This window comes from Branchiostoma lanceolatum, chromosome 3, assembly GCF_035083965.1.
Source record: "Branchiostoma lanceolatum isolate klBraLanc5 chromosome 3, klBraLanc5.hap2, whole genome shotgun sequence".
In the NCBI taxonomy this organism is placed as follows: domain Eukaryota; kingdom Metazoa; phylum Chordata; class Leptocardii; order Amphioxiformes; family Branchiostomatidae; genus Branchiostoma; species Branchiostoma lanceolatum.
This window is the reverse complement of record NC_089724.1, coordinates 28,896,400-28,923,093: the sequence shown is the minus strand read 5'-3', so window position 1 is coordinate 28,923,093 and position 26,694 is coordinate 28,896,400. Positions and strand designations below refer to the sequence as shown.

General features: G+C 39.9%; 1 protein-coding gene across 2 annotated transcripts in view; it reads right to left on the bottom strand.

Moving 5' to 3' along the window:
* Positions 1-22,603, bottom strand: part of LOC136431315 (uncharacterized) — a 73,062-nt gene extending 50,459 nt beyond the window's left edge. For both annotated transcript variants that reach the window (XM_066422642.1, XM_066422643.1), the window contains exons 1-2: positions 22,296-22,603; positions 22,137-22,191 (exon numbers count right to left, since the gene is read on the bottom strand). In XM_066422642.1, coding sequence (XP_066278739.1) covers positions 22,137-22,191; positions 22,296-22,340 — 100 coding nt within the window. In that variant the 5' untranslated portion in view covers positions 22,341-22,603. The remainder of the gene's footprint in view (positions 1-22,136; positions 22,192-22,295) is intronic.
* Between the last annotated feature and the right edge of the window lie 4,091 nt (positions 22,604-26,694).

The following is a 26,694-nucleotide window of genomic DNA, read 5'->3' as shown; positions in this document are numbered from 1 at the left end:
CTGACAAATAAAGCAGTTGGCATATTCTATAAGAGATGGTGTGATTTGTCCTACTTCCCAAAGCCTAAAATCCCACATGATTCTTGTTTACCTATCAATGTAGGTCTTCAACTTTAATAGCTGGATAATATGCTCTTTCTGAAATCAGTCCAAGGTAGTATAATCTCAGTTTTCTGTAGAGCAAAAAATAATGCACAACTATTGGAAAGTGGCTCAGCTATGTTCAGTTCTGCGGACCTAACTATCAGCCCGTTCTACGTTTATTTTAGTATGTGGGGTTCTGTTCAGGACCGCGGCCTATCCCCCTTGCTTAGACTTTTCATAGAATTTATCATATATGTGCTAATTACACAGGCTGGCCAGGTGTGATTTCTGATTAATTCAGTCACTTTCATGGTGCTGTATGAAATGCAGTCTACATGCAGGCTGGTCTGTCAGCCCCGCGGTCTAACTCACCAAGTCTGGGGGGGAACTTCATAAGCCTGGGGAAACTCTTTCTACACTGCGGTCTAAGCAATTTTTAACTTCAAATATATCGATAAGTTTATACACTATGGCAATAAAAAAACAACCTAATAATGAAGACAACATAATCTTTGAAATGGTATGTAAAAGATTCCTGTACATCCAGGGGAAAAAAAGTTGAAAACTAGGGATTTCAGTCAGGGAGGTTCTAGCTGCCTTCGAATCTGGAAACTGTACTTCTCGATGTAAACTGACTGGTGTTATGAAGGTCCGTCTGCACTAGCTACAGTATAGCAACACCAGTATTCAAGAAGATAAGGTTTCATATTCAAACATAAACATGTTTGTACCCCTGTAATCAATTGTTTGTAGGATTATCGTTTCACAGCGTATAGTGAGTGGCCCATCATTATTTCAGAAATGGCAACTCTACAGCTAGTCTAACACCTGTTTGCTTTTTAAGCTCACACCTGTTTTTTTATGGTTGTTGCCACACCTGTTACCGTAACAGTAATTCTTGTTTCTTTCACTGTAACTTTATGTTCACTGTTTTCACCGTCACCTCTGTACCGTGAACTTATCATCACTGTGAAAAACATGTAATTATTTATGATTCCTTCACATATCTGTTCTGTAAATCACTTGCTGCCACAGTGAAGTTAAAGTTCAGTGAAAATGTCCATTACACCGTGAAGATAAAGTGAATTATTACAGTTTGAGAAGAGAAACATTTTCTGACAGACATTCAACATGCTTCTCCTTATGAAGTTTCGTCTGAAACTCTGTATACAGATTTTGAGTACAACAATTACTACAAATTCAAGTCACAAGATCCAGTTCATTAAATCATGTCAGACTCTATCACATGGCGTACTGGCATTTAAGCTAAGCATATTTTGAACATCCCACCAGCAGTAGTTTTAACCACTTTTTATAATTGAATAGTGGCCTTTAGGCCACACCATTTTAATTTCTTGGTTAACGGAATTTTTAAAAAATACTAGATTGGAAAATCAACAGGTCCAAAACAGAATCTCAGAGGAAAGTTTTTACTTTGGTGCACACAGTTTCAGGGAGTGAACAGAGTCAGGTGCAAGTTTTCACCCCAGCCTTCTGTTTTCATGATTTTTTTTGTGCTAAGGCCACAGCAATTTAATTTCTTAGTTACAAGGTTTTTTTTTTAAACTTTAGCACGAGGACATCATTAAAACAGAAGGCTGGGGTGAAAACTTGCACTTGACCCTGTTCACTCCCTGAAACTGTGTGCACCAAATTAAAAACATTCCTCTGAGATTCTGTTTTCATGTTGTTTTTCCAATCTAGCATTTGAATCTTTTTGCGTTTCGGCGCCTTCGCGCCGGAACGCAATATCCTGGCTTTTACCTTCGATGCATGCTTCGATGCATGCTGGCATGCTGTTTGGTTCAACACTGTGTCGCACACCAGAAGACCTTATATGGCAATACGTTCCCAAATCCTTGTATAGCCGTTGCCTTATATGGCAAGGGAGCACGAAAAGGCAGGCAGGCTAGATTTGCATGACACACAGGAGGGCGACCGCATGTAACTGCTACAACTGTTCGGAAATATCATTGCATTGTGGTTTCGGACTTTGATATCCTGAAAAATGACCATATTACATCTATTCCACAAGATTGCAGAAGAAAAAAAATGATTTCGTCAAGAAAACGACCAAAAATCGACATAAATGATACCATATAGTGAGGTTATAGCATTACGTACAGGGAGACGAGTTACGTACCGCAGCTTAGCCCATCTGGCAACGCGAAGCACTTCGGACCTAGAAGATCCGGGTTGGTGTCCGTGCATGGATTTTTTTTTTCTTTTTAGATATTGAATATCAAAAATATATATTGATATTATATTAATCTATCAAGATCATATTTATGAATATCATTTTTTCATTTTTTTCATTAATAAATAAAGAAATATTTTATATTTGTTATTTTTAAATATTCATTTAATATATACAAGGCCTTTGTCTTATGAACAGGACTTCATAGATTCCAAACCCGGCATTCGAATTTTTCTGTTCATTGTAATGGAAAATACCGTGCAGCGGCTCCTATGCGCGGTAAGATGATTCTTGCAAAACACTCGCCACTAAACTTCTATCCCCGATGTAAACAGAGGCTCTTGATGTTGTTTGCAAAACAGCGATCCTTCGTTACAGTAGCAAATGCTCCATTGTTCAGTATCGACTTCAATCAGACAACACGGACGTGGAAAGTGGCGCCGCTCGGCACAAAACTATGGGAATTTTCATGAATTTTAGCAAAATTACCCAGGAAAATAAGGAAGAAATGTTGTAAATGCGGAAACCAGAATAATACGGATGAGGTAGCTGTTGATTTGTTTGATATTTGGTAGTCATTTTAGATAGAACCTTAGGTGTTATGAACTTCTATTTCACTTAATTACCATAGTGCTGATGATTCAATGGTGCTTTTTCAAATTTTATGTTTTATTGCGTGCCATGTACATAATTACATTGATAGCTTTTATAATGAGCCTATTGTACATTTTACAAATAAGTACAAGTTGTAGGCCAAGACCAGCTTTTTCAAAAGCACTTAAGTTAAGTGACGTAACTTCAAAATTGCTTTCCCCAATCTGCCTTTCTCTATTAAAACAGTACTCATTTCCCAAAATGACAGTTTTTCTTATAGACTGAACAGCCCTCGAGTGACTTTCTCTGGCAGATTTTACTTCAAGTAAAGGGAAAAGACAATTCACACTCATAAACGTAGCCGAAACGCCAGCTTTTTTGAAAAGCTCTTGTTTCATTCCGTTAACCAAGAAAATAAATTGGTGTGGCCTTAGCTAAGCATATGTTGAACATCCCACCAGCAGTAGTACCACTGTTTATAATTGAATAGTGGCCTTTAGGGAAAAAGTGTAATACTAGAATAAGACAGTGTTATTTTTCTTAATGGTCTGTCTATCACAGCTCTACAACTGGCACAGTGAACAATGTACAGGTATGGTTCCTGAACCAGGTGCTACTTTCTATCAACCTCTGCCCATTCAATGCTACATCATTCAAATAGATCTTTGTACATGTTATTGGCATTTCATAGCCAGACAATGGCTCATTTTCAAAGGTTTTATTGTTAAAATGTAGAGATTTCTAACAAGCTGTTCTCAATAGAACAGTTACTTGAATCAGAACAACAAAGACTTGACCAAACTACATTCAAGTGTATTTCTGCTGGACAGGACAATACAACCACAACATCTTTTTTACAGCCCAATGCAAAAAGAATCTATAAAACTATCCTCAATTGTTTTCTTTCTGATTCTATCTGACAGGCTATATTGTATGTTTGTCTCATCTATCATTGTGTGGTTTAGGCCTTAAATCCCTTTTGTCGGAATTAGATCAGACAACCTTTCAGGCAGACAACTATGTCAGGGCCAGCTGGGGGTCACTTGTCAGGCTTTCACTTCTACAGAGTTTGACTTTTTGTTGTTTTGTAGACTAGCAAGGACAGAATGATGAATATAGATAATGTATCTTTTGCTGGATAGTTGAATTTTGAATGCGAAATCCATGTGTCACCTTTCTTTGAATGTCTGTGCACGAATCTGTTGCTTGGGAAATTTCTTAATCTTTCTGAAAAAAGTCTAAATCTAGATCAGCTTCTTGTGTCTTATTGAAAATAATTGTCATTCCACATTCAATAACAAACTCAAGACCATAGAGCTTATTACCAAAATGCTGTTTTTAACAACAGGAACTTGTTATAAGCTATAGGCATCGCAAAATAAACATACTGAACCTTAATTGTCCATTAATTGTACAAGTGTGAAATAAAGACCGCGCAAACAATAACGACAGGACTGCCCTAAATCAAGGTTGGACCCCTGGTGTATCGCCTGTTATTGTTTATCAAGTGGTCAATGGGATACTGTAAATGCAGAAATGTTTGCTGTGGTTTTATGTTCACCGTTTTCCTTAAAACCACCGTGAAACTTTTACCCACCTATGACTGTAGCGCTACTATTATTTCAAACGTGAACTTAAAACCACCATGAACACTCCATTTCCTCCCTACCGCGAAATAAAAATAACGCGAACTTAAATGCATTTTACAGTATACAACTGTACGTCTATCAAGTATAAATTAAAGTGTTAGAACTGTCAGTTAAGTCACTACAGGGCTGTCTCCAGGACCCGTCCCTCTGTCCTATGATGGAAATTTGCTTGTTAGAACGGAAATATTTTCACCTCACCTTGTCCGTCCCAAAATCTGAATTTTATGACATGAAATTCATGAAAAGGTATCTTCGTAAGCTTAAAAAGACGAATTTAACAATGAAAATTCAACACATTGGGTCCCAAACAACGAGTGGTGGAACAGAAAAAAATTAAAAGATGGAGACAACCCGAGTCACCATGATCTTTCCTAACCCACATTCCAAAGAATTACTTCGTAAACTGTAATGTCGATAGCACAACTGTCACGTTCCCTAATACTTTCTGATATTATTTGACAACTTGTAATGAATAATTTACAAGGTAAGTATGCTTCAAATATGCAATGCAGCGGTTCCTAGCAACAACCTTTTAAAGCCATAACACACGTCTAACAAAGCTTGCCATTGATACAGAACAGGTTGTCTGAGGATATCAATATCAACTCTCAGAATTCTGCAAGGTCCCCTAGGACATTAAAATAGCGGTACAATTAAAGAGATCTCAACACCCTCCAGATTAATTTTGGAAAAAACATAATGATTGCACTTTGATTGAAAGCGACCAAGATTCAAGAGAAAAGTAGTAGAAACTAGAAGTTAAATCGCGGTCGCTTTCAATCACTTCCAAAGTGCCAAAATTGCCAATCTGAAAACATCTTTGGAAAGCTGACACCTTCCACCATCTCACTGGTGAGTTTGTTTTGTCAGATGTAGTCGTTAACGCAAGTTACAAAGGGATTTGTCGGGAAATGGCTGATATGAATCTGAATTTCAATGCGATTCATGAATTGTGGTTTGATTGGTCATTAATCATTAAACATTCTGCTCGAGTCAAATAACTGTGTTCCCCCATTTCCTAACTACTGAAAAATTAATTAGCACAAATGAGAAAGCTTACCTATAGGTGGATAAAGGGCATACACAATGTACTTTTCTCCAAGTAGCCATGTTTTGTAAATATTCTATACAGTCACTGTATATAACAATGATATAAACTTATATACAGCTTACAGAATATCTACACAACTGGTTACTACATGTACATGTAGGTGAAAGGTAATATGAATTTCTAAACTATACAACTAAAACTAACGTACTACCCTGTAGTGAAAGCACTGCTCTATCTCTTGGACTTAATTTATGACTAGTGAAAAATTGATGAGCACAAATTAATGAGAAAACTCACCTATAGGAGGGAGGGCCTGTCTACATGCCATATTTCTCACCAGCTACCAGCCCAGCAAATAATGTAATCTGTAAACTGAATATTAACTTGCTGCAGTACAGCAAAATATCTCTGTAGTGAAATTACCACTCTACTGAGACTGTTTCTCTAATGGACTAAGTTTATGGAAAGCTACATGTATGTATGGGTGACAGATGGTTTAACCAGTGACAAATCAGCACACATCCTGCTTTTAAAAGTAAAAGGTTACTCATACATGTAAGTGTGTCACTCTGAGGACTCAAAATCTCTCTCACAAACTTCCCAATCCCCCTCCAAGAGCCCTCCACGTCGCCATACAAAACTCTACATCCCACACTTGTCCCTCCTAAAGCAGAACCAGTAGTCAAAACAGACGGCAAAATAAAGGCATAGCGGGGGCACCAACAATGCTGCCGAGTGGTCGCATATACACGTATGTACCGCTGCAATAACGTACTCTGCACGCATTATTGCAACATGGACAATACGTCAACTATGCTTGACTGGCACTCGCATATAGAGTGTTGGAGAACTGACTGTCGATTACAGCTTCAGTGCTTCAGCCAGAGTCCTCAATGTTACTCCACTAAGATTAAAGTGACGGATTACGGCTGAGCTTATCTGTACACAGAATCTCTTAAACTGAACTACATGTACACTGCAGGGACGGGTATATATTATATATCATGCTCTAACTCACATCTGGGCTTTTCACCACCGATCGCAAAACCGCAACGTTGCCGCGAAGTGAATGGATTTGAACTGCATGTTTACAAAACAAGAGATCAGCGTGCATGCCTACCTGCGTCGGCAGGTGCCGTGTGACACCGCTCCTTCCGAACCAAGTCTTCCTCTTCGTCTTCCATTTTTTTCGCTGACGGAAAACCGAGAGAGAGGGAGAGAGACCACGCCTTTTCCTTCCTACATTGATTTTTTCCCCACTCGACGAGGACGCTTGTTAGTGGCCGTGAGTGTCTCCACCCTGCCTGAGTACCGACTGAGGGCCCTCTTGCCGACACAGGTCACATGTTCACCACGGCTCGACCAACTGAATAAACCTCCGGCGCCCTCGGACATGGAAACTGTATAGGGTCCCGGGAAGTCGGGCCGCCACACTGTGTGCTCAGCCGGGAGGGGGCAGGGCGGAGACGTCCTCGTAACCACGGCAACCAATTGTCTCCGCAATGTAACAACTTAACATAGCTGTCCTCTCGGAGTGAGCGCACAAAGCAGAGCGTTCAGATCCGCATGTAAATGTATCGTGGAAACAAACTCTTGCTTACGTAGCCTCCTTAACCTCCCCCTTCCCGAGGTGGTACGCCCCGTCCTTAATCAAAGAGGGCCGGCTCGGGTTTCGCCCTCCGCCCGGGTGACCGATCGTCCGTTATTCACCCCCTGATACACTTGTAAGCGGACCCTTGTTTGCCTTCAAGCACCGGGTTTCACCCTCGCCTCTGTTCAAACAACGCCCTATTAAATTTTTATAAAACTTACCCCCGCACACATGTTGGTTCTGCTCATATAGCTCAACACCCTTTTTACAATTCTACTGCTGACGATCCCGAGGACAATGGCTGTTGCTAAGCGATGATGGACTGTTGACACTATGATAAACTAGTCTCCAACCAGACCCAATAGATTGCAAAGACCGTATCCAACTGGCAGAAGGAGCTTATAGTGCAATCTAAGGTCTGGAACAAGTCGGTCTGAACAAAGGCTATTAACATCAAATTGTTACCTAATCGAACAGTGCTTCTGCAAGTGAGTTTATTACTCTCTGTCCGCACGGGCGTGCGGCGCCATGCCGGGCTGTCACGGGTCGGCTACGCACCGTCTGACACCTCCAGACCGCGACTGAGAGGCCGTCCACTTTGGCAGAGCTGTACCGCGAAAATGAAAATTCCCAGCAAAAATAAACTTAATGTTGCCAGCAGAAAAGACTTGGTCTCTTTTTCAAAATCAATTTGTTATGAAGATCGCTACCAAAACTGCTTCAATCGTAACAAAATGATAATCGTCACAGCTGAAATGCGAGGGCGAAATTCTTACGTTTTTTATGTTTACGTTTTTCCTTGTTTTTTTCCCGATGACTTTCTTAGATTGAGTCTTGAAAAACGTTTTCAAAGGCACCGATTCTTCGCAAGCGTAACAATAGCAAAGTGAGATAAGGCCGTCATTGGACAGGAAGACGGCCCTCTGGTGGAAACGCTGCGGACAGGCGGGCACTTGTAATATCTAGTAATAGTGGCTTGAACCCGAAACAGTAAACATTGTCTACGAATGTTTTTGTAAGAACGGTTTTCTATAATGCCATGATGGGTGAAAGAAACTGCTATTGTGAGAGCTTTTTACTAGGCTCAACCAAGTCTTGGCTCAACCAAGGCGCGAACCTCCCACTGGGACGTGCGCGGGTTCACTGGGCTTGTCCCAGAAATCGGTCATAAAAAGATTAGTACCCCGGACATTCGTACGGCTGTTAGCATTACAACGAGGAGGGGCAGCGGCACCTTTATTGAATAGAAATGCTCCGCCCTGTTTGAGTTGTGGCAGACCTTGGTTGGCTATGAGACTTGGGTTGGCAATGAAAACTCCTTCCGCCTGTTGGATACGGTCTTTGCCAACCCGTAGGTCTGCTTGGAGACTAATGATAAACCATTAGTGAGGGGTTAGGTAAATGTCATTAGCTTTGGGGGTTGAAAGCAAAACCTGGCTGCGAGATGCTTTACGTAACTAACTGTAATCAGGTTATTGCAAGTAAGGTGGAAAAATACTGCCTTGTCGGCAGACAGCTCTCAAAGTACCGTACAAGTTGTGGTTCAAAATAATCCTGAACTCTAAAAGTAAAGCGGTTGAATCTCAGACTGAGGACGAAGCATGATGCTTTTTCGTTAGCTACGTACATGTAGTGCAATGCAGCTTCGCTACAGCTCGCATGTTTTTGACCAAGCACACCGGGTCACCCCTACTCTTCTCGATACGTGTGTTGGGTTCTTTTAAATGCAGAGGTTTGGCGCCCTAAAGCTCCCTCATATATACACGGAGCCGCCGGCTTTATGTCCCCATCCAATAGGACGATCCTGAACTCTGATGTAAGTAACTGTTGTAGTACATGTACCTCTTAAGTTTATGGTTAGGCAAATTCTTATTCTACAGAAACCTATTAGTAAGTGTTACAATTAGCAGACCAGAAAGACTTGTGGGAGATAAATATGTGCAAATGTCACTGCACAATCATTTTTTTCAGGTTGACTATTGATGAAGTTAATTTGATTGACTGTTGGCATAATGATATGACATAAGCACAAGGTTTGCTTGGTAAATATCATTAACAACTTTCATGTTGAAAGTAACCTGTCTAGAAAATATACTAGTCTTAGCCTGAGTGTCATGATGACACTCGAGCTACAAAATACTGGCAAGGGGGTGGCAAAAATGTGTTATTAGGCCACACCATTTTAGAATTTAAAAAAAAAAATGCTAGATTAGAAAATCAACATGAAAACAGAATCTCAGAGGAAAGTTTGTACTTTGGTGCACACAATTTCAGGGAGTGAACAGGGTCAGGTACAAGTTTTCACCCCAGGTAAATTTAAACAAAAAATATGTTAACCAAGAAATTAAATTGGTGTGGCCTTAGTAGGCAACACTCCGAATACATGTACATACAATCTGCTTTCAGGATACTTCAAAGCAGTGAGGCTAATCTTAATCATTGAAAAACATCTTCTTTGCGCTACAGGAAAAATGATGGGACAAGGATGGGTTGAGTTGAAATATCAAACATAGGGCAATTTTTACAGGCTGATAGTTTCCAATGAAAATTTGACAGGATGTTGACAAACTATAAAGCCATTAGTACAGTAAACATCATTAAGTCTACCCAGAGGAAGCTGCCTGGGCCGCAAGATACTTTCTTAAATTGCAAGTAAACTGTTACAGGGCTCGAAATACTGGGTGCATGTGCACCTGTGTGCACCCAAAATTCTTTCTGTGCACCTAATTTTTTACTGTGGGTGCACTGGTGCACCTAGATATTTTTGTAAGCTATAGTATTTAAGGTACTATTGTACACTGTCTAAGTATACAGAATATCCTTGAAATGTAAGTATCAGAAAAAGTAATATAACCGTCTGTTGTACTTGATGTATCACTAATGTCTTGTTTGAAATTTTAAGGTTAGCTATAGAATCACAGATTGAAGTTCTTAAGAGCGTTAACTTTTCTAATTATTTTATTTTATGTGGTGCACCCAAAATTCTTTCTGTGCACCTAATGTTTTGGGTTGGGTGCACCAGTGCAACTATTTTCAAATATGAATTTTGAGCCCTGTGATATGATGTGAGAGAGTAGACAAGGTGCATACAGTCAGCTGGAAGGATTCAGAGTTGCATAGTTAACACTTAATATCAAACCATCTTTACTTGATTAGTACTGGCTTCTTCTTTTATTTTGACTACTGATACTACTATTACTACAGCTACGTTTATTTGTCTGCAAACAAATTCTGTTGTTTACCTATCTTGTTAAAGAACCACTTAGGACAGATCAGAAGTAGGTGACCAAGATTATAAAAATTAAAACATTGCTTTAAAGTTTATGGTGTGGTTTGTGCTAATTAATAAAAATGATTCTCACTCAATTTTTCATTGGCAAAAGCTTAGCTTAAAACTTAACAGAAATAGGTGCAAATCCTCATTCTTATTTATGATATACATGTATGTATCAATTGCATATCAAACTAATCACCAAAAAGCAAGTTGCCCAATATCTTTGAATCAAAGTTTACAGGTAGCTCTTTAGTCAATGAGTCTTATAGTTGCCACCAGTACTGTTAATGAAATGCAGTTCCACTCACAAAGTGTAGGTGGGGCTATTCCAATGCACAAGCTACATGTAGCCTAAAGCTATTGACAAACAGGTCTATATTCAGTGAATCAGCCTTCTTAGTTAAGTCCCTTTCTTGTTGTTTGCATACAGTTCTCCATTTTCACTTATCGAGTTTTGAGATATGGTCTCGACGAGTCCCAGAAAAATTGGCTAAAGCACTCCTGCTAACTGATATATTCCAATAACACGTTTTAGCATCAATGATGAATAATTACTAAAAATATTAATAACTTCTGCCATAATGACAAGTTAACAACTGGGTCAAAACGCACAAAAGCACTTGTTGTTTGGCTAAAACCCGGCAAACAGACCCATTACTGACAGCTTCTGTGGTCACCTGTTTGTCAAAACACAGCTTTTAACCCTCCTAGGGTGCTTGTACTCTGGTGGCCAAACATGGTGTTTTGTGTCACCTTATATCACAAAGCCTGCCTCTACTGTTACATAATTCATGCCTTTGTTGCCAACAGCCAAGCACCATTTTTTTTCTGAGGGCTCGAAATTTATTTTTGGAAATAGGTGCACTGGTGCACCCAGCCAAACAAATTACGTGCACAGAAAAAAAATTGGGTGCACCACATAAAATAAAGTTGAATGTCAGCAAAACCTAACGACAAAATGCTACTGCCTCTCTTAAGAACTTCAATCTGTAATTCTGTCTAGCTATATACTAGTAACTTTAAAATTTCAACAAAGTAATTATACATCAAATAAAGTACAACAAAAGGTTATATTACTTTTTCTGATACTTACATTTCAAGAATATTCTGTATTCTAGTGTACAAGAGTACCTTTAGGCCACACCATTTTGATTTCTTGGTTAACAGATTTTTTTTTAAATTGGAAAATCAAGAGGAAAACAGAATCTCAGAGGAAAGTTTGTACTTTGGTGCACACAATTTCACCCCAGCCTTCTGTTTTCATGATCTTTTGATAAAATCAACAAAAAAAATCTGTCAACCAAGAAAGTGAATTGGTGTGGCCTTAGCCCACCCTATTGAGTACAAAATATCTAGGTGCACCAGTGCACCCGCAGTCAAGAATTAGGTGCAAAGCTCCAAATTCCAATCTTGGGTCTGACTGAAATAGTGAGGGCCCGAAAACCCAGGATCAGTGTCAGAACTTGCTTTGAAGGTTTGTTGACAAAACAGATACAGAGGAAAAACAACTGACTGAACTCAACACCGAAAACAAACAAATAAAACAATGACGGACAAACTTAGAAAATATCATTGAAAATGCCAGTCATCATATATGCATGTATCATAATTACCTTCGCGACGAATGGTTTCGTCGAGAAGGTTATGCGACGGTGCTTGTCTGTGTGTCTGTTAGTGAACAGAATAAGTCGAGAACGCCTGGATGGTTTGTTGTCGTAGTTGGTGTGTCGGTGTGTATGTGGCAAATCTCAAGATGATTAGATTTTGGGCGAAGTGTTTTGCATAATTAACGAGAAAAGTGTAAAAATGTGTTCAATTGTATGCTTTACTATGCGTTCTGGTTGCGACGTGTGGGCTGTATAATGTTTCAGGGGATATTGATGGGGTCACAGATGGGGGGCAAAGTTGGTCATGAGGGGTCATGAAACGTCAGTTACATGTACTGCAGCTGCCAGGGACAAATTGGCTATCAGCCAGCTGTAGGGCAGATACAAGAGATAGGCTTGCCCTGGTAGGCAGTAATGCTTTAAAGCACTAAAACAAGGGCTCAGAAAAGGATTCACCTTAATTGCAAGCCCCAAAAATTCTTATGCACCAGAAAGCCACATCTGTCTACTTTAGAATCATGCAAAGAAAATAGACAGTTGACCAGCTCGTTCTCTCGTAACAGCTGACAGACGAAAACAATCGTCAACTTTGACCTACTCCCAGCCTGGAAGAGTCCACTCGGAGCATGTGAAACCAAACCACAAAGATATCTCCTTACACCAATTAAAAGACTGAAACATACAAATTTTGACCAAAGTTGGATATACACGGCCTTATATGAGTAAGAACAGTCATTAATGCAGTGCCACAGCATGGGAATACCGAGCATGTCTGTGTGTCTGTTAGTGAACACGATAAGTCGAGAATTCTTGGAAGGATTGTCTTGGTATTTGGTATGTTGGTAGGTCTCGATGAAACCTGAAAATGATTAGATTTTGGGCCCCCTATCGGCTTGTTACGGTACTGCAGCGGAACTTCATGTTATGATATCTCGTGTTGTGGACATGCTATGGAACTGATTTTTGAGTGGTAGATAGCTCGTTGGGCAGAGAGTAAGTGGTATAGGTTTGGGCCCCCTAGCAACTTTTTTGGACCTGCAGGGGTAGGTTTTGCTTCAGACATTGAAAGGGAATAACTCAAGAAGGGCTTGATGGAAGGTCATGATTTTTTGCATGTACATAGCTTGAGCGATGATGTACATGATTGGATACTTATTATGCAAATCAGTAACTAATTTGCATAATTAATGAGGAAAGTTTATACATTCATCAATTTCCATGATAGGACTCGCAAACATGTGACATATGTAACTGAGGAAGAGAGAAATATTAATAGATATCAGCTATGCAAATGAGAACCTCATTTACATAATCAATGAGAAAATAATATAACTCGAGATGGGCTTGATGGATGGTCATGATTTTTGGTATGTAGATAGCTTATGTGATGCTTTGTATGATTGGATGATAATTATGCAAATCAGATTATAATTAATGAGGCAATTTTAAAAACCTGCTGTGTTCCATGATATGACTATTCAAATATGTGACATTTGTAACTGAGGAAGAGAGGAATGTCAATAGATAGAAATTATGCAAATGTAGGCCTAATTTGCATAATTCATGAGAAACTACTATCATTCCATACTAGTAAATAACGGCAATTTCATACTTGTTGCATTTAGAAGTTGTGTGAATGTGAACACCATTGAATCAAATTATGCTAATAAGGAGCTTATTTGCATTATTGATGAAAAATGTTAGCATAACCTTCTTTGTTAAGCTCATAATCATAACAAGGAGGTTTGGACAACTTATGTTATTTGGGTGAGGAGGATCAACTGGTATGATTTTTGATTGATGCAAAACACTCCTAATACGTCAGTCATAAAGGTCAAAATCATTTCGCGAAGGTATGAGGTCGTAGAACTCTTGTTTTGTTATCAGTCTCGTCTAAGCAAGCACATCTGAAAATTTGCAGAGGCCTCGGCCCTTGATCTTAACATGACCCTTATGCTTACATGTACCTTTTTCAATTTTCATGGCAATTCGTGTTCCATTAAAGAAGGGCAGGCTGTTTTTGTATGGATTAGTGATAGAGCTAAATATACATTACAGTAATCATATAGCTTGGCAGGGCTAAAAATGCATTGATAATATATATTAATAGCTTGACACAGTTGACAGAGCTGAAAATACTCTAATCCTGGCTTCACAAAGCTAAAAATACATCAACAATCTAGCTATTTTCTGTTGTAACAAAAAGCAACCACCTGTTGATTGGTGGCGCTGCTGCTCAACTAATGTAAACTCTGCCACAAATTCACCTATATGCAGTTTCAGAAGACATCAACCCTTAAAAATATATATCAACAATTCAGCTCTTTTCTGTTGTAACAAAAAGCAACCACCTGTTGATTTTGGGTACTGCAGTACTTAACAATTCCAACAGGTGGTGCTGCTGCTCGACTGATTCAAACTCGGCCACAGGTTCACCTATATGCATTTTCAGAAGACATTTACCCTTAAAAATAAATTGACAATATAGCTTGTATCCCTTGTGACAGCAGGTACTTTGGGTACTGCAGTACTTAACAATTCCAACTGGTGGCGCTGCTGCTCAACTAATGTAAACTCTGCCACAAGTTCACCTATATGCAGTTTCAGAAGACATTTACCCTAAAAAATATATTGACAATTTAGCTTGTATCCCTTGTAACAGCAGGCAACCACCTGTTGATTTGGGGTACTGCAGTACTCAACAATTCCAACAGGTGGTACTGCTACTCAACTAATGTAAGCCTTGCCACAAGTTCACCTATATGCAGTTTTAGAAGACATTTACCCTAAAAAATATATTGACAATTTAGCTTGTATCCCTTGTAACAGCAGGCGACCACCTGTTGATTTGGGGTACTGCAGTACTCACTAATTCCAACAGGTAGCGCTGCTGCTCAACTAATGTAAACCCTGCCACAAGTTCACCTATATGCAGTTTCAGAAGACATTGACCCTGAAAAATATATTGACAATTTAGCTTGTATCCCTTGTAACAGCAGGCAACCACCTGTTGATTTTGGGTACTGCAGTACTTAACAATTCCAACAGGTGGTACTGCTACTCAACTAATGTAAACCTTGCCACAAGTTCACCTATATGCAGTTTCAGAGACATTTACCCTTAAAAATATATTGACAATTTAGCTTGTATCCCTTGTAACAGCAGGCAACCACCTGTTGATTTGTGGTACTGCAGTACTCAATTGTTCCAACAGGTGGTGCTGCTGCTCAACTCAAGTTAACTCAGTGCCACAAGTTTGCCTGTCTTTGCAGTTTTGGATGACATTTACGCCAAGAAATAGTCAACACCTGTCAAAAGTTAGAACTGTGCGTGACTTTGAACTGATGGCTGCACAGACGGGCTGTCAAATGCGTCTGGTAATCCGGATACAAAGTTCTTGGGGCCTCAAATTTGAGCTCAAATGTCAGTTCTTGCACGTTTCTTCTGGGCAAAGTAATTTCTTTTCTAATTCCCAGGTAGTCAAGCCTTGCATGCTTTAACAGTCCCAGACGTAGTTTGTCTGATTTGAAATGTAGGATGAAATAGTTTAGAACAAAGTACATGTATTGTTAAAAGTCAAACATTCAAAGAGCAAAAGACAGTGGCACTGGCACACCGAAATGATCTCTTGATTTCAAATTCCCTTCAAAATCTTACTACCGTGTCAACGGGCCTAAGCAGCAAAAAATGTAATCTTTCTCTAAACCTTTCAAGTCCGATTTACTGAGCATTATATCCATGTAAGCCCTTTTCTAACAACATGTACATAAAACGAATATATACTAGACTGATGGTGGATTTTAAGCCAGTTAGACTGTATGTAAAAAGATACATTGTACTTTAAGTAAGAAATACCAAACAGTTACCTTCACCTTTCATGGTCTGCAGGGGATCTACTGGTCTCACAAACAGAACACCAGTTGCAAATCAGTGCCACACATCATAGTAAAGCAAATATCACATACAAGTGACTCAACGTCTGGGTGTGGTGAAGGAATTTTCCCTTTTGTTCAGAAATCGTGGGGCATTGCCGGCGCAACGTCTACACGTTCAAGCACCGAGCACACCTGTATCCAAAAACAATCCATTGTCTTAACAGCAAAGCAGGTAACACATGAGGTAAATGAGCGTGGAGGTCTTGAATTAAAAGCCATTTATTTGAGGGAAAGTGCTGTTTAAGTCAACCCGAGGAATTTCCATTGTTTCTTTGTTACCCTGTTTGTTCTATAATCGTCAATCTTGTTACGTTGTGTCCAGGTGGGATCAAAGACTTTTTGTTAAGCACAGCTGAAGTGTTTGGATAAGGCTTTCCCCACTTAGTTCTCATGCCAATATTTGAAAGTAAACTAATTGCGACTTCTGGGCTCAGTGAGAAAGAAAGAGGGGGAAAGGTTTGTGTCTGGGATTAAACTTATTGTTATTTGTCCTTCTTTTGGAAACAGGAGACACTTAAGCCCCCGTCACAAATAAGAAATTCAGCCAACGTGTTGGCGAGCTTCAAATGTGCATGTTCAGCCGAAGTACGGCCAACGTCCTGTCGATTACGCGGGCTTCGGCCGATTTTTTAAAATCAAAGTTGATCCAAATATATTGGCCTTTTACCAGCCAGTGAGGTTAGTAATTCTGACTTTGTCCATGTCCAAGAGATGGTACCATCTCATGGGGGATTTTTAGTTTTCAGTGTTCGACGGACGTCACCCAAGATTTTCATTGGAAAATATGGTAGACACTCGGGCGATTTTGAAATTTGGCGAGCTTTGGGTGATCTACAAATTTGGCCCACGCTCGCATGAATTGTGACACTGGCTTAACTACACTTGAAAACTTAGACAACAAATGCAATAAATACCAGGATGCAAACGTATATAGCAGACTGCAAGCTTGCAACCTGATTTCAGAGTTTCTGAATCAATGTGCCTCGATAAGCAACCTACTGTATTCCAAGTACTGAGCTACTTTCTAAATGATTTGAAAGTCAAACGGTAATTCATATTATTAACAACCTGCATCCTAGAAATGTTTAAGTTCTCAGTGAGGAAAGCGATAATGTTGAAACAGGGCTGTTTCCAGGAAGCATCCAAATTTTCTTCTTGAGTCGACTAAATTTCACCGTCTGTCAAAAAAACATGAGATGAAACTCATGAAAATGTATTCTTGTAAGCTTAAAATGACAGATTTAACAACGACTATCTACAAAATGGGCTACTACACAATGAGTAGGATGGAAAAAAATCTAAAGTTGGAGACAGCCCCGTGTCGAAAGAACTTGGAAAGCTTTTGAAAAGTTATTTTTCATCCTATACATAATGCATTATATGGAAATATTGACATGAAAACATTACTGGTAATGTTACCAAAGAAGGGGGCAGACCACCACATGTTGGGCAACCCGATCTCTGAACTCTGTTTTTGTTACTATCGTCTTGTTTGGCTTGTAAACAAGTAACAATGCCCCCTGTGCTAGCGTTTTCAAAGGGAACATATTCCAAAACAAAATCACAGAAGAATTACTTGTCGGCGATGAAAAATTAACAGGATAAGGAAAATCTTGAAAACTTTTTTATCGTCTGGAAAACTTGTTACTGTAGCGAACGCATCTCCTTCATACATACAGATAACTGTTTCTTAGCTGAAAACACAAGAAGATCATGTTCCTAAAACCACTCAAAGGCCAGCGGATTTGTTTCTCTCAAAACACGACATTTAGCGGCGCTGAAGAGCCGTCGACCCCACAGAAACGTATCGCTAACAGCTAGCCTCAAGCGACCCTTAAACATTTATATCATTTGTTTACGGTGTTTACGGAACTTACGCTGGCATAGGTACAACTACAAGATTCTGACAGGTCTTATAGCAATGGGTTGTGGAGCCTTTAAAATGTTTTGATGTAAAAACCTGCATGCATACATCAATTAGGTTAATCGCAACAGATACCCTGATACTATCTGATATTCCTAAATAGACAGAGACAACCACAACACCAGAAGATGTTACCCTCTTACAAAAGGTGTTGAATGATACGTGTGACAGAGAGTCTGTTCTCGGGTAATCATATACAGTAATACTGCCCTACCTTTCATGATAAGGGGGTGATCTCTAATCCGCTTATGTATGCACTAGGATTTGGGTGTGGCAACAACCAGTAAGAAGATTTGTAGTGCATTTAAGACCTTAGCAGCTGAGTTTACAGATCTTTACCTTTAGGCCACACCAGTTTAATTTCTTGGTTAACGGAATTTTAAAAAAAGAAGCTACTTTGGGAAATCAGCAGGAAAACAGAATCTCATAGGAAAGTTTGTACTTTGGTGCACACAGTTTCAGGGAGTGAACAGGGTCAGGTGCAAGCTTTCACCCCAGCCTTCTGTTTTCATACTTTTTTGTGTGCAAAAATTTTTAAAAAATCTGTTAACCAAGAAATTAAATTGGCATGGCCTCAGCAGCTGAGCTTACAAATCTTGAAAATACAGTACTGTATATTGATAAACCCAATTAATTCTTCACTCCCAACTTCAACAAAGTTATAAGAACATCCAGGGTATGATGAAAAGTATTTCAGAATGTAAATCTTTTAGTAGAAAATTCACAAACCATCATAATATGCTTTTTACAAATTCCTTTCAATCTCAACCAATATCTCTTTGAATAAGAATAAGATATTTGCCGTGAAAAAAAAAATGCTATAGAAAATAATCCAATTCTTTTCCAAAGTGTGCCGTATACGTACTCTCTTGTGAGTTGCTGTTTGAGTGTGGTTCCCTGAATGTACCTGAATCCAACCAGGTGTAAAATTGTTCGGCACCGCGGAACATGTTATTACAACATAGTCAATTTGTCAGGCGGACTGCCTGCCATGTTGCTATGGCCCTCCGGCCATTCTAGACTCTATACACAAATGAAACTTGTCAAGCGCAATCCAGCTGGGATTGGGAGTCTTAATGCACAGGAAGGATTTAACTCCATGAAAAAGAGACTTTGTAAAGCCCTTAAGTTTTCCTTTCACAGTGGCACACTACGTACAATGTACACAGGCAGTGCCCCCAACACAGGTCTGACTGTACATTCTACCAACTGTAACAGGAAAGGGGCTAACTCATACATGTAAGAACAAAAGAACAACCAACAAGATGCCCAAAGAATATACTTGAAGATCAAGGAATGATACACTCCCTTCCTTAGGCCTTCCATGCGTACCGTCTTTCCTGGATCGAGGTATTATATCTAAAGCTCTCGAGGTCACTAATCTTAAAGCGCTGGAGGTCACTAATCTTTAGAACCATGGCTAGCCTGCCTTGTCTACCTCACAATCGTTCCAACATCAGTAAAATCTAGTAAGAATGAAGATTATGTCCTCTGCAAATATTACTTTACCCAGTACCAGAGTAAGACGATGTGTTACCTTTTCTTAGGTGCAGCATGATTCCCAAGTTTGAGGTACATCGTAGCTCCTTCAAACTTGCATTTACATCCCCCACTTGAGACATTCCCAGGCAACAACAGGCTCCTTCAAATGGTTCTTAGTGTGTTACACCCACAAGGAAGCACTTAGACCTTCCGCCTAGGGAGCACATACTAGCGCTATGACTGCACTAAAACGTAAAAGGTGATTCAGTCCCACTTCAAGTTTGATAGAAGTGCTTAAGTGTGACCTTGTGCAGAAGTGGCCTTAGTCATATAAGGGAGGGTCACCACACACCATGATCACACCTGAGTGTAATACAGGTGTTTTTCTCAGGTACTGTCAGGAAACACCTGGGACTCAAGTCAGAACACAAAAGCTACAAAAGACTATGATTTGCCTCAAATAATATGCCACAATCATTATTACATATACTATCATGATTACCTGTCTATAATTTTGTTGCAAGGACTTTGAACAGTGATCTACATCTACTTGTAAATCTTTCTTGTCGAAAACAGGAAGGAACATTCAACATTTGAGTGTGAAAAAAACACACCGTACATTCTATCCAAATTCTGAAAAGAATTAAGGTACCACAGCTATGTGAAAACTTAAAAGGAATATCTGAACTCGATGAAATTCAGGTAAAACTTGGGACACACTCAATAGACTAACTTTTAAGCCTACACTTGTGTGTTACAAAGGAAGCAAAATACTTACATTGTAGCCCTAACTAGACTTCCCACCATTGTTATGCCTTTGCTTGACAACAACTTTTGCGTGCCAAGTTTAGACCTACAGCTCATCTGTTTGTACAAGAGCTGTTACGTAAACATCGCGGCCCCAGGACACCTAGAAACCGTCATGGTATTTACCGACCCCTCGCATTAGCGTCACGCTTTCAACAAAAAGCTGCTTTTCATCCTCAGACCTTATTCATGGCTGCACATTCTGGATTGCGCCTCGGTCTTTATTTATTCAGGACTTTTCTCCACTTTCCTGGGGCCAGGAGCATTCCCGTAGCCAGGATTTTGATTGGGGGGGGGGGGGTTCTTTTTACTGTTTGAGGGACCATCGAGCGCCGTAGGCGCAAGACGAGCGACGCAGGCACGAGTTTCCTAGGGGGGTCCGGGGAAAAATTTTAAGAATTAAAAAAATGTAACCTTCTGATATGGAATTTACTGTGTTTTTGAGAGGATTTCAAAGAAAGAAAACAGAGACAAAGCGAGCAGTTTTTCTTGGATTCCAGCTCCGCTGATGATACAAATAAGTCCACCTTGAAAAAAACAACCTTGGACGTTAAAAAGTGGACCCTGGAGCATTTCAAATTCTATGAATTGAACCTTCTGAAAGGGCATTTCCTGTGTTTTGGAGAGAAATTCAGAAGACAAATCAGAAACAAACTTACAAAGTGGGCAGTTTTTTCTAGGATTCTAGCCTCTGTGGCCTTGCTGGTGATACAAATAGATCCACCTTGAAAAAAAATTTTGAACATTAAAAAGTGGACCTTCAAGCCGAACCCCCCCCCCCCCCCCCCCCCCCCGAACCCCCCTGGCTACGGGCATGATGAGAACACTTCAGCACGCACCCTCACCTGTATACATGTATATCCAAGGTGAAGTGTGTTCCCGTCAAACACACCTGCCTAAATATCTTCAATCAAAAGGAACCTTGATACCGGTAAAGGCTGGACTTACTTTATCCTTATCCTTCCTAAGTAAGACGCTTACAAACATTACACAACACACAAACGCTGCACAACCTTGCTTCTAACACCGGAAACAATAGAACAAACTTAGCTCCTTTGCTTTAGTGGTTTCGCCAATACCTTATCATTCTATCAGTGACACAGCCCAATTTAGCTCACCAATTCAGAACCTATTGTGCTTTTTTTGAGTTGGGATGGCTGTACCGCTTAATTCCCTTGGGGTAAACCACACACTGTTCTGTCCCCAAAATACTGACCTACTGAGTGCTAGTAAATGCACATGAATGGAGGGCACAGAAAAGTTTGTAAAAGAGAAGAAACACTGGTAAAACACTAAACAACTGCTACTAGTGTTACCTGGGCACATTGAACCTTGAAACTTAAGGGTTATGATGTTAAGTGTCACCGTGACCTGACAACACAACCAAGGCATATCAACAACAACTGTAAATTGAAATTGGAAGATAGCAATGTATCGGAAAAATGAAATAATGTTGGACAAATGAGAAGTTACAACAAAACTTTCAACAGAAACCTTGATTGATTTTTTTTGGTGATTTGTTTACCCATAGAGAATACTTCATTTTCTTTCACTACACAGCAAAACACTACATTTATGCAAGTACAAATTGTATTTCTTCTACTTTATCTAACTAGTGGGATCGTGTGATTAGCACTCATGCAATGTAATGGGATTTCTATTATTCACATTCTTGGCCCACTTGGATCCCACAAAATTTAATCGTGTTTACATATTTCTGGTTTCTAAGATGAAAGCACGCATAATCTTTTGAGAAAGTTGGGCCAAGTACAGACGACTAAAAATGTTGTCTACTCAAGTTCTCTCACCAAAGACGACAGGATACCATTGTGTTGACGACACAACTAATTAGATTAAGTGGCAAATTACAATGGACAGAAGCCCTGTTTGTACTGTTGACTAATTTTTCTGAATGGACAAGAAAAAAAATAACACACTCACCTGTGTAGTAACCGTAGTGTTGCAGGTGTTTCTTCATAAACGCATCGTACGAGTTCTGTGGGGGAATAAAAAGTTCTCTTTAGATCTTAAACATCGTAAGAAAAATGTAGGAAACGAGGGGAATGTTAGAGATAGAACAAGGAAGTCGAGAAAACTTACCACACCGAACTCATACTCAGAATCGGGCTTGAGAGAGAAACTCATCTTGGGGTTCGATGGTTGTAGCTCCCCGCTCTCTTCACCTCCAACTTGTACAAAACAACCCAAGCAAGCCGACCTAGGCGTATCAATGGCCTAATTGACCCCTAGGATCGTTCTTCAACTGAAATACAAGTCCTCGAAACCCTACTCTGGGCCCCCATGTTTGACAATCCGACACGGAAAGTATCTCGGCAACAAGCAAACATCGGAGACAAAGTTTTCAGTCGGAGCCATTCTTTCAGCTGGAGCCGCACAACACACATGCTAGGACAACAATGGTGGCACTACGCACAGAAAATAGTGCCAGTATATCCATCCCGATTCGTTTAATTTGAAACATTTCAATCTAAATTTCTACATTAGAAATTCCAAAAGATAACGACTATAACTTTCTGGAATATTTTTGTGATGCTATTGCGTGAAAATAGACAAATTAATGGAATATGGACTTTGATCGCGGAAGAATATCATACACCTCCTTCTGGGACAATCCAAATTGATTTGTTGCGAACTCATGATAAGGCTAAACATTAAACTAGGGTCATATGTGGTCCTAATATTTTGAAACTTGTATGTACATATTTTATTATAAGAATAAAGTTTATGCCATTATATGTCGTTGTGGTATCATCAATATAAATCTACCTAAATTCAACATCCCTATAAGTTCTTTTGGTGGTATGGTCTGCCAGCCTCGATTTCGCTCCTCCTTTTTACATCGTCAGCCATCTTGGAGCAGACGAGAAGCGAAAACACAAAAAATGGTGAGGAATATTTGGCCATTTTGGAGAGTTAGATCTAACTTATCGTAACATCTTTGCTTGTTTGCGAAAATTAAAGCTCTGATGCTTACGATTTGATAGATCTGCTGTGTGGATGGTTTGATTTACCGCGACAATCGCCAGTTTTATACTAACTGCCGTCACCGCCAGTACATGCTAGATTTTACCGTCGGATAATTTTGAGCTCGTGTCGTTTCCCACTATATATAGCCTAATGTGTACAGGGACGTCTATATGTACATCAGATAACATTAGAACTTGTTAAAGCTAATTGTCTGCACATGTATATCATCGACTTATTTGAGTTAGTTAAACTTCCCTGGCTTTCTAGCAAAGTTATGTTTGTGGGGAGGGGGGCAAAGCTAAAATTATGCTTGGCAGAAAAAAATCTTCATGAAGAGCAAAATGTGAATCCTCTGTACTAACACACTTGCTTAAATACGTATTAGATTACTTTTAATAAACATCTTCATTGTAGTTACTGTAGCAGTATGGTTTGTTCATGTTTATAATTATTTTGTCCATTTTTCTTGAGACTGGAAAAACCAGACATAAGCAAGTAAGCAAGTGCCATCATGGCTACTACAGTATACTATTATAAGCTAGTTCACGGTTGCTACTACGCATGTGCAGTGTCAAAGGTGAAGGCCCCCGAGATGTAAACAAAACCTGTCGAGGTGTTGTTATGCAAATGAAGAAAATGTTGAGACGAGCACTGTTTGCAAGCCGGGGGCCTTCACTTTTGACACTGCGCATGCGTATTAGCAACCGTGAAGTAGCTTATTGGTTAGAACTTAAACTTGTTGTCATCTGAAGTGTTTTAATTTGATGTCATGACGTGTGTCTCCAGGGAGCCAATAAGACATTCCGCATCAAGAAGAAGCTTGCTAAGAAGCAGAAGCAGAATCGTCCCATCCCACAGTGGGTCCGCATGAAAACTGGCAACACCATCAGGTACTAAAGCAACTTTCACAAAGTTTGTAATAACATACCCGATGGCGGCCATCTTGTCCAACTCGGGATGTTGTCCGCGCGCCTGTAAGCGACTAGATTTCTTATGAAAGGATTGGCTTATCAGAAAAGTTGTCGCTTATCGGCGCACGGCTGATTCGGCGCGCTGACGACATCCCGAGTTGGACAAGATGGCCGCCTTCAGGAATGTTATTACATGGGGACGGGTCACAAACAGTGGCGGCACGGCTAGCGCAGGGGGCGGTGGACCCCGCAAACACTCCGGTAGGCTCGGCAAGATTGTTAAGAGTTGAGGGACTTGCAGAGCTTAGACTCAAAGTGTTCCGGCACAGATTTTCGGTACTTTGTTCGTAGGCCGGAATGGGGGGCACCATGACTGTTGTACGGGCTAATGTACATGTATAAGACTGCAAGTAAGAGAAGCCCTCCAACAGTTGCCACGGCTAGTGTATCACATACATGATGATGTTTGGATTGTTCTGTATCTGTATAGCTGTTATAGCAGTCCTTCAGCACAACACACCAGCTTTGCAGGCACATTGGGTGGCAGCAGCTTGTTATATATTTCACCAAACGATGCTTAACCTTTGCACATCTGGCAGCAAGCAAATAATTGTTGAAAGCTATCTAATGAGGATGCCCCATACAGTATTTGGTGGCAATGAGGTCCAGTCTATGATAGTTCTTGGGGAAAACATATTTTTGTGCACACCTCAATCCTGGGTTTAATAACTGTGCATGCATTGTGATGCAAGGAGTGTTAGTTTTTTAAATGGTTAACTGAACGGCTAGCTATACACATGTAGGCTGCAGAAGCAATGTTATTTGTTCAATTTGAGTGTTTCCCGTGTTTAAAATGCCATGTTATAACAATGCGTTTTCCGGGAAATACTGTTCGTACATTTGGCTTACACTGTTACGTATCTTTCCAGGTACAATGCCAAGAGAAGGCACTGGAGGCGTACCAAGCTGGGCCTGTAAGTGACCGCACTCTAGAACCACCCTTCCTGAAGTTAGCAGCAACAGAGGAGTCACCAGAGTCCAGATCTGCCCAGTTCCATCAAGACTGTCTTAGACTAACTTCTTAAACTTCCCATATCAGAACTTTCTGTGTGATGGAAAGAGTTAAAGGGATGCTGTGTCGCCATGGCAACTTGATACCCCAAATATGGTCTAGAGAACGCTACTCTGTGTGTATCACCTGTTCGGTTCAATAAACCTGTTGTCACTGATTTCAGGAATCTGAAGTCTCGTGTGGTCTGAGTATTTATTTCCAAGTACAGTGAAACTAGTGATTACTTATGCATAAGGACCACCTTGATAATGCAGCCATTTTCTTAAAGTTCCTTTAAAGGCACCCAGAGCATTTTATGAAAACGAAATATTCTAGTTGGTGTAATCTTTATGAAATTGACAATTAATGCCACTGTTTACCACATTTGCGTTAGGATTTCTAATCAAAAGTGTGCAAAAAAGGCACAAAAATAATCTACATGGTGATCTTTTAGTTTCATGGGCCTACTGTAAATACTGTAGATAGCATAGCCCCGCCCACACTATCCAGTTTTACGTCTTTTGTTCCCCATCATCTGGGGGTTAGACGTGCTAACACATGGATGGGGGAGCCTCAGAACTCTTCATCAAGTGCAATTCTTTTTTGTAGCAAGAGTTTTTACGGCTGGATGCCCTTCCTAACGCCAACCCAAACCCTATAGCTGGGCTTAGGATATGGGAAATACGTGTTAAGTGCCTTTCCCAAGGGCACAACGTCTGGGTGTATGTCCGGACATGTCTGGGTATCCCACTGGGGATTGAACCTGGGTCTTATTGGTTCATAGCCGGATGCTCTGCCACTGTGCTACACAGACGCCACTATCAAAATATAGAACCTCCATCAAAATATAGAAAAGCAAAATTTAAACATAGAAAAGCAAAATTTAAACATAGAAATGCAAAGATTTGACTGACATGCAGTCACTCTCATTGGTCGAACCGCTATTTGTGATGGACAGTCAGGATCTATTAGGGCTTGGATTTCTATCAGTTCTCACAACGACATCGTATCTTTTCTCCATTAATTTCGACATGTAATCGTATAGTGTTATTGAATCTTACTATGTGTAGGAATGAATAGAAATGTGAGTTTTTCAATTCAAGTTTCAAACCTCAAAATGCTCTGGATGCCTTTTACCATCACTTCCGACAGGTTTGGCTATACATGTATTAATACAGCATTGCTTTAACAGTAGGGGTGGGAGAATAGACTATTTTTCATTATATTGGACAACAGAAAGATGCACTGAGGAAGCATCACATGTGAAACATTGTATTCAAGTGGATGTGTAGTGGTAGTATGAACCTTTAATAATCAAATTCCAGGTAGAGACTGCTTATCAGTAACAGATTTCACATAATTATACATGTATTGCACCACCCATTTGAAACCATTATTTTCCTTCCACCTAATAAACTGCACTGGATTCTGTTCTTTTGGAATACCAGCAGTTAGATTATCATCTGGAGCATTTAAAAACAATTCAAAAGAACGGGAGGGTCCAGATCTAGTCAGGACTAATACAACATGGCATTGGTGGGTTGAAATA